This window comes from Narcine bancroftii, chromosome 2 (assembly GCF_036971445.1).
Source record: "Narcine bancroftii isolate sNarBan1 chromosome 2, sNarBan1.hap1, whole genome shotgun sequence".
NCBI classification, from domain to species: domain Eukaryota; kingdom Metazoa; phylum Chordata; class Chondrichthyes; order Torpediniformes; family Narcinidae; genus Narcine; species Narcine bancroftii.
This window is the reverse complement of record NC_091470.1, coordinates 321,683,225-321,698,763: the sequence shown is the minus strand read 5'-3', so window position 1 is coordinate 321,698,763 and position 15,539 is coordinate 321,683,225. Positions and strand designations below refer to the sequence as shown.

Below are 15,539 nucleotides of genomic sequence, written 5' to 3'. Positions count from 1 at the left end.
ATGTCATAGTTTAAAGGTAAATAATTCTATACTCCACCACAGTATTTTATCATTTTCCATTCTGCCCAGCTGCTGAATGTTGAACATGAACACGACAAGGTGAATCTTTTACAGGCCAGGTAATGGCACCATTGCCGCACTGCCTCAACAATGGCTTGGGCCTCTTTTTTGACTGAGGATCTGCTCCATTGTAGAAAACTTAAATTGATGCCCCATCAATCACACAGGAGACTATTGTAGAGAAACCAATAGACTTTAATTCACTTGAGAACTCAGCATATCCCCACCGTTCAGTTGTCCTGCACTGAGATGCAGAGGGCTATGGAAAAGTCACCCTTATACAGGAGCTTGTGGGGAGCAGGCCCCCCATAGTACAACTGTCCAATAGGTATGCTCGACCAGATAATTATACATTACAGTGGTTTACCACAAACAGGGTAGAAGTAGGTGGAACATATTCTGTCTGGAGGTTTGTGACTTGTGGACTTATGCAGCAATTTGGCCCGTGAGCCCTAAATTTTGTGATTTTTTAAAATAAATGATTTAAATGAAGTAAACCAGCAGCCAATCAGAATATGATCCTTTTATCCCACTCTCAGGTTCCTGCCAATCAGCCAATGCTCTACCCATGCTAGTACGCTTCCTGTTATACCATTGGCTTTTATCTTGTTAAGAAGCCTCATAGGCGGCACCTTATCAAAGGCCTTCTGAACATCCAAATATACAGCATCTATTACATCTCCTCTATCTAGCCTGCTTGCCACTTCTTCAAAGAATTCCAATAAGTTTTAATTCATTGCCACAGAATGAATGGTAGAGGCAGGTTCATTAAATATATTTAAGGGGGAATTAGATATATTTCTTCAGTATAAGGGTATTAAAGGTTACACAGAGAAGGCGGAAACGGGGTACTGAACTTTAAGATCAGCCATGATCTCATTGAATGGCGGAGCAGGCTCGAAGGGTCAAATGACCTACTCCTGCTCCTATCTTCTATGTTTCTATGGCAAGCAAGATTTTCCCTTAATGAAGCCATGATGACTTTGGCCCATCTTGTCATGTCCTCTGTAATCTCATCCTGCACAATTCACTCCAACATCTTCCCAACCACTGATATCCGGCTAACTAGTCTATAATTTCCTTTCGGCTGTTCCCTCCCTTCTTGAATATTGGGGTGAAATTTGAGTATTTCATTCCTCCAGGACCATACCAGAATCTATTGATTCCTGAAAATTATTACCAACCCATCTGCAATCTCTATATGTGTACACATTGAGGAACCAATTATTGTCTGTATAAATTCCCTGATCAGTTTACATAATTTGTTGCCACCTGCTGTTCTAATGGAGAGCAGTCTTTCTTTCCAAAGCAGCAACGAAAGATTTCAAAACTGATCACTCCTGGTTTTTATTAATACATTCAAATGAAGTAGTTTGAAGGCTGGTTCTTACTTACATCAATTTTAACCGTGTACCCACCGAATATGTCTCTATACTCTTGACAGTTTTTATTTGATGCTTTGGAATTGAAAGAATATAATGGGAAATGCAATAGTTACTTATCCCTATCATATTTCATATTCTAAAATAGAAATCAAGATTCTGAAAGAGCCATAAGGTGCAAATCAGTGCCATATGTTCCATGAAAGCTGTGGTCTTAGTACCTAAGCATCAATATTCTTTATCAAACTCATTCTCACAGTGTTAAGCAATCTGAACTACCACAAAATCTTGGCAGGAATAGTCAAGAAAGATAATTGGTTCCAAAATAATTTTCCACTGTACATGCCAAAGAAGTCTCCATATTCAGAGTGTTCATGTTGCACATCAAAGACGTGCTCAAAGTATAGGCTGACATTTTAGTGCAGTGTACTGTTGGATGTGTCATTTCTTGAATGAGACATTAAACAAAGGTCTTCTGTATCTTCTTAGATGTGAATAAAAGGTTCTGTTGCCCCTTCAAAGCAGATCACGATGACCACAACTTGATCTTTCTCAACAAAATTGTCTATATATATTTTTTAAATGATCTGATCATTGCTGTCTGTAGAAACTTAACTGTCATTTGTTTATCTCACCACCAAATAATTAATTACATAAGAAATACTTTGGATAGTGAAAGAGAACAAAGGCACTTTATAACATTAGAAATTAGAGTAGACTCTTCAGTCCCTTGAGCCTGTTCTGTCATTCAACAAGATTGTAGCTCATCTCCTATCACAATGGTCCTAGCCCAATATCCCTTGATTCCATTCAGATTCACTCATCTAATGCAATCAGTGACAAACCCCCAACTAACTTGTCAGCTAGAGAATTCCAGACATTCACCATATCTTAGAGAAGAAATTTATTTATTGTTGTTAGCAACCTGTTTCTTACTTATTGATACTTTGATGAAGGGCTCAAGCCCAAAACATCCGATATGTACCTTTATCTTTCCTATTTAAAGGACATTGTTTGACCTGCTGAGCTTCTCCAGCACTGTCTTTTTACTTCAGCCACTGTCTGCAGACTTTTGTGTTTTACACTTATTTTTTGAGGGTGTGGTTCCCAATTCTTGACAGCCATACTTAAGCTAGGGCAATATCTTCCTTGCATTCAGCCTATGGAGCCCAAAATTCTTGCATGACAATGAAATCTCCTCTCATTCTCTAAGATCTGGACAATAGCAGTCCAGACTTCCCAACCTCTTCTCATGTGACAGACCCAACCAGGAACTAATCTGGTGAATCTTCACTGAACTCCTTTATTTTTTTAAATTTCAAAATAAACTTTATTCACAATAAAAAAAATTATATAATGCAAAGCCTTTTCACATTCACTGTGCCATATTTGTTTGTACATTTAGTTATTGATCAATGTGTCCACTCAGGGATACTTCCCCTTTTGTTTGAGGGGCTTCTGCATCAATTTCGACTCTTCAATATCCAGTAGCAGAAGGATCCTAGACTGTGGTCCTTGCCCACAGAGCTCTTGCATTGGCTGTGCCAAGCCTCAGTGCATCCCTCAGCTGTACTCCTGCAACCTGGAATATGCCAGTCGGCAGCATTCCTTCACTGATATCTCATAGCACTTGAAGATTGACAGGTTTTGGGCAGACCAAAGAGCATCTTTCACCAAGTTCCAGAGCACTGGATGACTGTCTCTGCGTGCTCCCTGTAAACAGGCCGAATGTCAAAGAGCCCTCTATTACATTGCTGCTTGAGATTAACTGTGACAAGGACCTTTGGCTCCCTCTCCACATGCACATAGCAAATCCACACTCTGCAAAGAATTGGGTGACTGTCTCCACCTCAACAATCATCTCAAGGGCAATGTATATTTCGGGAGATATCCCATCAGCATGTGAAGGATCTGACCTGAGGTGTTCCTCTCACCACTAGTCAGGGCTGGTGCTTGTTAGTGAGTTCTGGCAATGAGGCATTCCACCAGATGATCTGAACAGTCTGCTCAGGGAACCACTGAACACTATCTATCGTATCCTTGAACCTCAGAGACTGTAAGATTTTCCATGCTGACCAATGCCAAGTAGACTTGTGGTCAAAGCTTTTTTCCTGAATAAAAAATTTCCAAGAAGAATAGGTGGTGTGGCAATGTTTGAATAGCTGGGGCCAGGCCCATCCTTCACAACACATGGGACAGGTAGAACCTCAGCACATGGCAGCACTTGGTGCCGTCGTACCTTGGCCCGACTCAGCCACACACATAGGTGGTGATCAGGGTGACAGCCATGTTGGGAATCCCCTTGTCTCCATTATCAAGTGAATTGAACATGGTCACGCATTCCATTTTGGATCTCCAGATGAACTGAAAGACTGCTCTGGTGACCATTAGGATGGAAGTGTGGGGTATGGGCCACATCTGTACAGCAGTACTGAGAGCACCTCACATCTGATGACAAGATTCTTCCCTGTTATTGTGAGAGAGCACTGCTCCCACGGTCCCAATATCTGACAGAACTTCACTATCTGTTTCAGCCAGCATTATCTTCCACCCCTTCCTCTGAGGGAGGGATATCCTTCTTTTAAGCAAACTAAAATATTCCATGTAGTTTCACCAATGCCCTGAAAAATTGTGATGATGCCTTGATTCTAGTGTTCAATCCTTTTGCAATAAAAGCTGACATCATTTCACTCAGCAGTTGATCCACTGTGAGATCTCTTGAAGGGATACCTACCCTAAAGAAGTCTCCTCCTCTCTTCAAAGGGAATTCTGAGAGTCTCTCTCACTGCTACACATCTATTCTCAAGCTTTACAACTGTGTCCTCACTCAGACCCACTTCCATAGCCTTTTCTGGCTACTTTCCTCTGCCGCCATCTGGTGCCACATGGATTCCAGCTCTGGTTCCAAGCCTATTACTTTGGACCCCACCAGGATCTCAGGTGCCTTCATTGTATTGACTCCTGCTCTCTTCGCTTCTCCCACCACATCCTACAGACTACCTCAGCTTGATGCGCAAGTACCAGCTGACCCATGCTCTCTCACTACCACAGCTCTGTACCTCATTCACCACAATCTGCCACGGACTTTTCCTACACTTAATCCTCCGCTGGATCCACCCATTCAACCACCAATTCTACGCACACCTGGCATCCATCAATGATTGGAAGTTTGTGTTCCTGAGACTGCCACCTCAGTGACCTCCCATGCGGGTCTCCGCTCTGGCCTCAATGGTTTACAAGACCAAGCTCCTGATGTGGGTCTCTACCTTAGCCCTGGTGACTTACAGGACTGAGCTCCTGATGCAGGTCTCCACTTTGGCCCCTGTGATCTAGAGAATTGAGCATCTGTCATGAACTCCCACCCTGGCTCCGTGAACACATGGACCCCTCACCCCAACCTTCCCCTCTCTCCCTTGGACCCTTCCTACCTCCACCTCCTTCCTCCTCCCATCCTCCTTCTCTCCCTGACACTTCCATCCCATTGAATCTCCCCCTAACCCCTGCAGGGTTTTCACCATCCCCTCAGCCTTCCCCTCTCAGAGACTGAAAGCTCTGTCCTCTGTAGAGGCTTCACCTTCATCCCCCTTCTCCCACACCTTAACAGGTTCCACAGACACTATGGTGTTGAACTCCTCTCCCCTCGGCTCCATCTCCATGCCTGCTTCACAACCATGGTTCTCCATTCTCCACTACATCCTCCCTTCTCCCACTCCAAACCTTCTTCCTTCTCTTCAAAACCTTGATCCAGTCTTCTGCCTGCTCTGGAACTTTATTTTCCAACTGCTTCCATGATATGAGGCATATTGACTTCACTACTCCCCTCACTCATTCCAATCCAACCCCCTCAGAATGCTTGGCCCTCCACTCTCTCTGCACTAATCTGAACCTCACCATCAAACTTGCAGACAAGGGTGGTGGTTTTGTGGTCTGGTGCACTGACCCCTGTCTGGCCAAAGCCAGACAACAACACTCAGTCACCTTCTCTTACTTACCCCTCCAAAACTTATCAAACCATTGTATCATGCACCACCTGTAAACTCATCACTTCCGGTCACCTCCCTAGCAAAGCCTCCAACCTTATAGTTTCCCAACCCTCCCACTGCCCATTTCTATCTCTGACCCAAGCTCCACAAACCCAATTGTCCCAGCAGACCCATCATGTCTGCAAGCTCCTGCACCACTGAATTGGTCTCCACTTACTTCGACTGTTTTGTGTTCCCCTCCCCCTCCAGTCCCTCCCCACCTACATCTGGGACACTTCGTATGCCCTCCATTACTTCAACAACTTCCAGTTCCTTTAACTTGATTGACACATGTTTACCATGGACATCCAATCCTGATACACCTCCATCCCCCATACTGAAGGTTTCAAAGCCCTTAGTTTCTTTCTGGACAATAGACCCAATCAGTCCCACTTCACCACCACCCACTTTGGGCTGTCAGAACTTGGTCCTAACCCTCAATAATTTCTCCTTTGTCTCATCCCACTTTCTTGAGGACAAAGGGGTAGTAAAGGGCACCCACATGGGCCCCAACTATGCTTGCCTTTTTGTTGGCTATGTAGAGCATCCATGCTACAAACCTACACAGGAAATGCCCCACAATTCTTCCTCTGCTACATCAATGACTACTTTGGTGCTTCCTCATGTACCCATCTACTTTTCTGCCAACTTCCACACTGGCCTTAAATTCATTTGGTCCATCACAAGCAATACTCTCCCTTTCCTTGATCTTTGTCTCCATCTTGGGGACAAACTCTCCACAGACATCTTCTACAAAACCACAAACTCCCTTAGCTACCTTGATATACCTCTCTCCACCCCCCCCCCCCATCCCCTGTCCCCTGTAAGGATTCCATTCCATTCTCTCAATTGCTCCATCTCAATTGCATCTACACCCAGGATGAGGACTTCCATGCCAGATCAGAGATGTCCTCCTCCTTCAAACAACATGCCTTTCCCTCTACCACCATCAACTTGGTGCTCATCACATATCCTCCATTACCCACACATCTGCCCTGGTTCCCTCCACACCCATATGCAAAAAGGACAGGATTCGTCTTGTCCACAAGTACCACCCCACCAGTCTCTGCATCCAACACATCCTCCTCCTATACCATTTCTACCACCTACTATGCGATCCCACCTCTGGTCACATATTCTCCTCTCCACCTTCTGCAAGGACCACTCCCCACATGAATCCCTTGTCCACTCCTTCCTCCCTACCAATCATCCCCTTGGGATCTACCCCTGTGACCACAGGAGATGCTCCACTTGCACCTACATATCCTCCCACAGCACCATTTGGTGCCCTAAACCATCTTTCCAAGTGAAGTCTTGTGAATTTGAAGGGGTTATCTACTACATCCAGTGCTCCCTTTGGGGAATCCTCTACATTGGAGAGACTGAATGCAGACTGGGAGATTGTTTGGTTGAGCACCTTGGCTCTGTCTGCCGCAATAGCGTGGATATCCCAGTGGCCACCCATTTCAATTCTCCATCCCGCTCCCTTGCTGACTTGCCTGTCCATGATCTCATGCACAGACAGACTGAGACCACCCGCAAATTGGAGGAACACTTCATCTTCCAACTGAGCACCCTCCAATGGGATGGCATTGAGAGTGACTTCTCTGGCTTTCCTTAAACTCCCCTCCCCCTCAGTTCTTACCCCAGCACTCCCCCCCCCCCCCTCCCCCAAGCTCGGTCTCTCTCCCTTTTCTGTCTCGTTTGGCACAAACATAATACATTCTTACCTCATCCCTTATCATATCCAATTAACACCTTTTGCGGGTCTGGATTCCTCCCCCACTGTCTGAATTTGAGACTTTCTGAGATGTCCTGCTTCTGGCTCATTCTGCTTCTTCCTTGAAGAAGGGCTCAGACCCGAAACATCAGCAATGTATCTTTGCTTTTATGGACGGCTGAGTTGCTCCAGTGTCTTCTTACTGACACCGTTTACCTTCTGCACCTGCACATTAGCTTTTAATGATGTATCCACCCGGTCTCCTCGAAAACATTTCGCTATCTCTTAACATTTAAAAAGTATTCAACGTGGGGTTTTTTTTCTCTCTGGCGAGGTGGATGAGCTCACATTTTCCCCATATTGTGTAAAACACCATAGTCGACAGAAACCGTGATTGAAGTAAAAACACAACTTTGGGGGTTAAAGCGCTCCTTATGTAGCAAAGGTAAAGATACATAACCCTTTTCCACATTGTGCTTTCTCTCCTCTGGCGAAGTGTTGCCCACCTACTCCGGCTCGCCCTTGTCCACCCACCCCCCATCACCCAACTCTCCACGAAGCCACTTTACATGTTCACATTCCTCTGCTCTCGTACTAAGTTTGTGCCACCAGCAAACTGAGAAATGTCACCTTAGTGTATTCCGCCAATCCTTGCTATCGTTCTGAGTGCAATTTAAGAAGTTCTGACCCGGAAAATAAACGAATGAAAACGTTGCATCCTTACCCCCTAACATATCCCAGTTCTCCAAATTGTTCTGCAAGCCAGCGAATATACTGGTCAAGGTGGACTTTCCGACTCCCGCTTCACCAATTAGGACCACTCTGTATAGGTTGTTGCCGGAATCGGTGGAGAAGACGGAGTCGGAGGACCAGCTCCCCTTGAAGGGTTCCCTGGGATCCAGGCAGGATTTCGACCGCACCATGCGTGAACTGCCTCTCCACGGCTGCCTGCCGTCCGCGGGTATGCTCCAGCGCTGGTGTGCCGGCGCGGGCGTCAGCGACGAGCTACTGCGCCGTCTCGCGTCGTTTAAAGTCATGGTTCCCTCCTCTGTGAACAAAGAGCACGGACGGGTCAAAACACCGTGTGGATGGGAAAAGGATTCAAACACACCTGGACAAGCAACCACTAATGAAAAGGAAACCCACTGAAATGCGGAACCTTCCCCATTGAGCATCTCCTCACCCCTAATGCAACTTTTACCCAACTTTTTTTTATTTCCCAACTCACTTGTGAAATGTTTCAGTGAAACGCAGCAGTAAACATCTGGGGAATCCATAACTTTCTCCGCAAGCCTGCAAAGAGGAGTTGCCCCGAATAAAGCAGAAGGTCAGAACAATAATGCTTTCTTAATTTCTTCGCATATTTTGCACACTCCTGAATATGTTTTTTAAACACAAGCTCGTCTGAAAATCCTCGCTTTGGAGGGGATGGTTTATCAAACTTAATTCGTCATTCAACAATGTTGTTTCTGCTCATAAGAAAATGCTGAAAAGAAAACAAGGGAATGCGTTCCCATGTGTGACTGAAGTATCTTACCCTGTCGCTTCTCCGGCGTTCTGGCTTGTTTCTGGTTGAGGGTGTCTGCAGTTGTTGATTTGCGTGTCGCCCTGGTTCTAATTCTCTCTCTGATCCCTCTTCTGGTTTATATTAAGCAGATCTGATCAGAACAGGGCTTTTCCGTGATGTCACTAAACTCCAAATTCCCCTGACAGCTCCTGGAAACTCATTCAGACCACAAATCCCCTTTGCTCCCTCCTCCCCGTTGAAAGATTTCACTCCAACATCAGAAATCAAACTTGGGAAACTTTCTGTCGCTGAACGAATAGCGCAAGTGGCTCATGAACTAATTTCACCTCGTTCACTTTATTCTGAACAAAAAAAAAACGAACGAGAGAGGATTTTCAAGCGTATTTCGCCCACATCTCGTTCCTCAGCAGCATCCTGGGGTGGGGGGGGATTGAGAGCAATCTCTCGCCGCAGGTTCTCCCCTGACGCCGTCCCAGTCCAACAGCCTGAACACTATTGTTGCACATTGGCTGAATACTTTCTCCACTTCAAAACTTTGGTCCTTTTCAAAAAATAACAATATTCCCCATGGGGCTCCCTCCCACACACATACTTTTCACCGCGGGTTCTCAGTGGAGCAAATGCACGGCATCTCTGCAGCACCCGGGGCGTAAAGTGATACTTTTTTTTAATGCTGATTTCTTTCGCAAGTGATCATACAAGACGTTCACTTCGGAGCCAGTCGCGGATATATTTCAATGCTATAAATTACACACTAAATACCCCCATGATCTACCAGAAAGTGCCCTGAAGTATCGTAGTCAAGGTTAAAGTTCTGAGGAGGCTTGTAGGAAATCTTGAGCTAGCGGGCCGAGACAGGAGAATGGAGTTAAAGCCAAAGCTCAGACAGGCAAGGCAGCCTTGGTGCAGTCATCTTTCCTCTATTTCTTATATTGGTATTACACTGACATGAGTTGGTATGGGCAATAGAGCTGGATTTAATATTAATGTCTTTACCTTTGGTTCCTGTCCCCAGTGACAAAGTAGGATCCACATTTGCTGGACTTTGATGCAAATCCTTTCAAATGAGATGAGAGTTTGTCAGATATACAACTACAATGTCTAGATGCATCGAAATTCTTGATCCAGCAATCAGATCCATCAACCATAGTGTAAATGAACTTACCACAATGCACCACGAGACTGAAAAAGAGATCATCAATATAAAATTATATTCACCATTGTAGTTGGCGCAAAATAAAGGGATGCTTCAATGGTGCAGACGGATCTTTTGTTGGCCCCCGTGTAGTTATGGTTAAGGTTATTCATGGAGGTTCAAGAGCCAGAGTGTAGGGTCCTCACAAGTTCATTGGAAACAAAAATTGCCCTTCATCACAACTGTTGAAGAGTCTTTGTCTTAGGCCAGCATTTTGAGCTCAAGAACTTTCAGCGGTTCATCTCCCAGTTAAAGGCAGCATGGTGAGTGCAATACTACTACAATGCCAGCATTCCAGTTTCGAATTTACTTTGTTCGTTTTCCCTGTGACCACGTGCATTTCCTCTGGGTGTTCTGGTTTCCTGCCACGTTCAAAAAAATATGTACGAGGTGTGTAGGTTAATTGGTGTATTTGGGCAGAAGTGCCCATTACCATTCAGAATCTTAAGATTAAAATGACATTAAACTTGTCAACATTCACTTCTGGGTTCTTAGTTGATTACAAGTATCTCAGAGGGTAAGGTACAGAATGCATCTTGTCCACCTCAGTGATCTAAAGTATGAGAAATCAATCCAACTTGAGGTTTGCTCTGCTCTCCAGCTCTAAAATAAAATTTAAATTGTTTTTAAAAATAAAGACAAAAATCAGTCAATTTTTTATATCTTTTGTTATTTTTTAAAATAACAATTTATTAAATTTATTAAACACTCATCCAAGTGTATATGGTTAAACAGGCCAAATATTTTCAACAGTCTGAGGAACCATCAGATTGGAAAACAGTAATAGCATGTATAAAGAGTGTTAATCCAAAGGATTTAAAATAACAAACTATGATAAGATTTGGATATAGGAGGAGGGGAGGGGGGACAGGTGGGCAAGAGCCTAATCCTGGCTACCCTTGTCATGCTAAAATTCCCTTAGTAAATGAACTTGAGAAATTTAAATGAAGTGTTTATGTTAATACATAAACACTTGAATACATGAGCTGCAGAAGCACAGGCCTTGATCAAACAATGAAAACCTGGAGGGACTCTAAGGGTCAGGCAGCATCCATGAAGTGAAATGATAATGGGTCTGGACCTGAAACGTTGACTGTCCATGAATTCTGTCTGACCCACTAAGTCCCTCTAGTGCTTACATCAAATTATTCAGTAAAATTTAATATGCATTGTAAATCAGTAATAACATATTTAGTATTATTGATGTACTTTCAATATCAAGCAGTTTTATCACTTAAAAACAGATAGACAGCTAATGTGGGATTCTCTACTGATAAGTCATAAATTAGTAGTTTGTTAAACACACCAATAGGACCATGTTCCACATGCCTTCCTCCTACCCAACTGTTATCAGCCTCAATTAAATATTTAGTCCATCATTGTTTTAGCCTAGGAACTAAATTCAATCAATTCTTCTGCATGTGATGTCTATCTGGTCATCCCTGTTTACGTCCATGACACATGGTGCATGAAGGGGAATAATTCATTAACGCTCAGGTGAGGATTTGTATGCTCTTGATCTTTCAACTTTCTACCTTTTTAAAATAACTGGAGTAAACGATAATTCAAAGTTTAATGGAAGTCAGGGAAACATCAAAATCTTGGTAATCTGGGATTTTATAATCTTTTTACTCAGGTAAAAGACTTTTTTAGAAATCTCAGGACCTTTCTCTATTATCCAGTCACTGGGTTCCCATGTATATAGTTTACTGAATGAAGTTTCAGATATTGTTGGTAAGGGTCAGTGGCACCACTGCTGTTCTTAGTTTCCATACACTCATAATCTCAGCTGTTCTTATTATGTAACCTATTTATTTTATATTGTAATATATTTGTTTGGGTGAAAGAATTTTGGATTAACCAAGTTACAGAGCTTTTATTGTACTTTCCAGACTCACACATAAAGAATATGACTAAGCTCAATATTAGGTTTGTATCATCTATGAATCCCAACTCAAAATCCACCCTGGATAAGATATAGAAGTAAAATGGAGCCAGGGAGTAATGTATGAATAAAAACATACAGAAATACAGGAGAGTCCAAAGGAAGTCAAGATATATTACTGATGTTTCAGGCCTGAGCCCTTCTTCAAGGAATAAGCAAAGAACAGGAAGGTGTCAGGAAAAGACTGAAGGACTGGCAGGGGGAGGAATCCAAACAAATAAAAGGCATTAATTGGATATGATAAGAGGAAAGGTGAGAACTGATTTTGGCTCTGTGAAGAGACACAGGGGAAAGGAGTGGGGATGAGTGAGAAAGAGCAAGGGAGGGAGATAAACAGACAGAGCTGGGGGAAAGGCGACAGGAGAAGAGGAAGGGAAGGGGGGGTTGCTTAACCCCAGGGAAGTCAATGTTAATGCTACCCAGTTGGAGGGTGCCCTGACAGGAGATGAGGTGTTATTCCTTCATTTTGCAGGTGGTGTCAGTCTGGCAGTGCATGAGACTTTGTCAGCAAGTGAATGGGTCGGGCAATTGAAATGGGTGGCCACTGGGAGATCTAGACTTTTGGGGCGGACAGAACTGAGGTGCTCAACAAAGCGATCTCCCAGTTGTGCCATGTAGAGGAGTCTACATCGGGAGCACTGGATGCAATGGATGACCCCTACAGATTCACAATGTTGCTTCACTTGGAAGGACTGTTTGGAGCCCCGAATGTTGGTAAAGGAATAAAGCATGAGTGACAAAATAAGTATGTCCAGTGCAAATTGCTCACTTCCTCTTTGAGTATTATACATAAATGTTAGCAACTCTGTCCTAATTCATGGTAATTAACTTTCAGTCTGAACTCTTTTCACTACTTTGATCACAAATCTTTCAAAACTATTATTAATGTCCTGAATTTAAAAATTAATATTTTATTTCTTCTATCATTATGTAGATACCATCTGATCTCCCATCTTCCGTTTCTTTCTTTATGCTGGAATACATCATTGACACACATCGACAATCTGACCCCGAAACCCCCCAAGAAACTGTCAGCGGCATCCACAAACTGAGAAACAGATTGTGTTTCAGGTCAAGGATCTTCATCAGACCTGGAAAAGGACAGTGTAGATCAAAGTTGTCAAGGCAACATTTACATTAAATGCCAGCAGTGGGAGACAAGAAACAAATTGAAACTACATATCCAGCAAAAAGAAGGCTGGTTACCCCAATCTGTTACATTCAATAGCAAGTAATGCTGCAATATTCCCTCATGGAAAATCAGATACTGTTCCTTGAGGGCCTGTTGTCTTCTACGACGATCCTAATTTTCACTCCCCCTGGTCCAGACAATTGTTCTTTTTTTCACTTGTGAAATGCATCGAGGCATCTTTGTGACAAAGCTATTTGTGAATGAGAAATGAGTGAATTGATACCAATATTCATGAACAAAAACAACACCAGGCAAGAGAATCCCCTCAACAAGATTTAAGAAGACAGGGACATGACCTTGCACTTGCAAGTGATCCCAGGAAACAAATACCAATTGGCCTTTAAAGTGTCTAGCAAAATCAGCTCAACGCTGGCATCAGATGATGTCATTGCTCGCTGGAGATTGACAGCCTCAACCCCTAGTACAATCCCTGGCATCTGCAGACGCTGGCGTTGCAATCAGGCAAGTATGGAACGGGCATTTGCATTAAACCCTGGGTGTAAGTGTGCTGCAGATGTGCTGGAGTCCAAAGGTAATGCAGACACTCCTCCTCCATCTCTCCTCTGAAGTTATAACTAGTAGGCACATTGGCTGTGCTTGTTAAGTACTGTGAATTATAAGATCTGAGTTTATTTGGGTTGACTTTTAAGAAGTTTAAATCAGTGGAAAAAGGTTAAAAGAAAATTTTTTAAATGGTTTCTGCAAGCTGGGGTGATAGGGAGGTACAGCAGTCTCTAACCCTAAGGTTGGAGGAGGGATTAGGATATGAGTTAAAGGGCACAATTAAGGAGGGGTAATTTTATGAGGGCATTGCAGTAAAGCTCAGGGAACTGGGGTATCGGAGGGACAAAAAACACAGACAACCAACTAGTTAAAAACACTCAAGAGGAGACGTCAGCAGGTCATGGACCATAATGGGAGGAGTGGTGCAGACCATTGGGTCTGGAATTTTTTTAACCTGGCACATGGGGTACAAGCGGGCAAGACTCATAATTAATCTATTCAAAGAAAATTCCTGTTTGAATTAAAGGCGTTTAATTCATGTTTGTCTTACTAATATCCAGGAGCCAGAGTGAGGCAGAAACATAAGAAACCCACGAAGAGGCAGGAGGCAGCAAATGAGATGCGGGTGCTCTTATCCAAAATAGACCAGATGGACTAGGGAAGAGAACGAGACAGAAGGAGAGGCACTCAGAGATGTTGCAGAGGCTGATGCAGGAGCAATGGCAACATAGTCAGGAATGTGCCATCGACAGACTGGAGTGCCAGGCTGAAAATGATGGATTCACATGCCTGATAATGGCAATTTAACAAGAGATGCAGGCGCAGACTACAGGGATAACCAGAAATGCCTTATCAAAGTGATTGCACGAATCCAACCTTGGCCCTGCACCATTCAGTCTCCTTCCACCCTTGGTGGGCTTCCTGCATTCCCCTTCCAACCAGCCTCCCCATCATTCCAACCATCCTCTGCCACCATGATGCCACGTGCCTCTTTGCATACCCCTCCTGCTGTGTACCGCTATCAACCCTCCCATTCCATTCTCCTCCCTCTTACAGACTTACACAGGCTTTCTCTTCCTGTAGTTGTCTTCCATCTTCAATGGTCCAGCCAGCCTATATGCCAACCATTATCAACTCCTCAGGTGGGACACACTCATCACTGGTAGGTGGTGATGATTGAGCTGATCAATCCCTTATTGACCATTATCTTGGCTCCTACGTTTACCTGCTAGACAATGAGGTCGAGAATGTCCAATGATCAGTTTACACCATTTGTTTTTCACTGGTTGTTATGTTTACAATTCTGTAGTATGTTGCAGTAAAGTTAAAGGTTAATGTGAAGGAAAAGTTCCCTAAAATCTACTTTCAAGGTATTAAAGTTTTATTCAAGAATGTTTTTGCACTGCCTTTATTGACAATTGTTGTCTATGTTTATATGAATGTTGCACATAAAGTTCCAATGGTTATTATACAGCTTTTATTTTAAAGTTCGGATTTTACAGTTGCACTATGTTCAAAGACGAGGAATAATGTTTTATTGACTTTTAAAGGATTAGACAGTCATTACCCTCATTTCCACACACGACTGCCATAATAGCCTCACGTATGGCCTGCAGACCACAGCCTGTGGCATCTCTGTAAGGGACTCTGTCTGGAGGAGGGAGATCAGAGGCTTCACCCCTCCACTCTTCCAGGAAGTGCTCCTTGTTAAACTCCCAGATATTAAGCAAGACACAGTAGGCAACAGCTACCTCTGACATAAAGGTAATATTAATATCTATTTGTTTGAACAGGCAGCACCAGCGACCTTTGAAACGACCAAACGCATTCTCCACAACCATTCTAGCGGAGGTCAGACTGAAGTTGAATGTGCTCTTGCGGTGGTCAATGACGTGATGATGCGTGAACCCCTTCCTCTGCCATTTTTGCAGTAGGTAGACAGGATCCCCAATCAAATACGCAGGTACTTCCACACCATTTACATTTCTGGA

General features: G+C 43.6%; 1 protein-coding gene and 1 long non-coding RNA gene across 2 annotated transcripts in view; one reads left to right on the top strand and one right to left on the bottom strand.

Annotated features, from left to right (window-relative positions):
• Nucleotides 1-9,092, bottom strand: part of gem (GTP binding protein overexpressed in skeletal muscle) — a 43,094-nt gene extending 34,002 nt beyond the window's left edge. The window contains exons 1-2 of the mRNA XM_069921893.1: nucleotides 8,722-9,092; nucleotides 7,909-8,232 (exon numbers count right to left, since the gene is read on the bottom strand). Coding sequence (XP_069777994.1) covers nucleotides 7,909-8,221 — 313 coding nt within the window. The 5' untranslated portion in view covers nucleotides 8,222-8,232; nucleotides 8,722-9,092. The remainder of the gene's footprint in view (nucleotides 1-7,908; nucleotides 8,233-8,721) is intronic.
• On the top strand, nucleotides 8,082-14,912 carry LOC138755601 (uncharacterized). Its single transcript, XR_011352411.1, has 3 exons — nucleotides 8,082-8,511; nucleotides 12,787-13,506; nucleotides 14,109-14,912. It is a non-coding gene; the product is annotated as an uncharacterized lncRNA (long non-coding RNA).
• The last annotated feature ends 627 nt before the right edge of the window (nucleotides 14,913-15,539 follow it).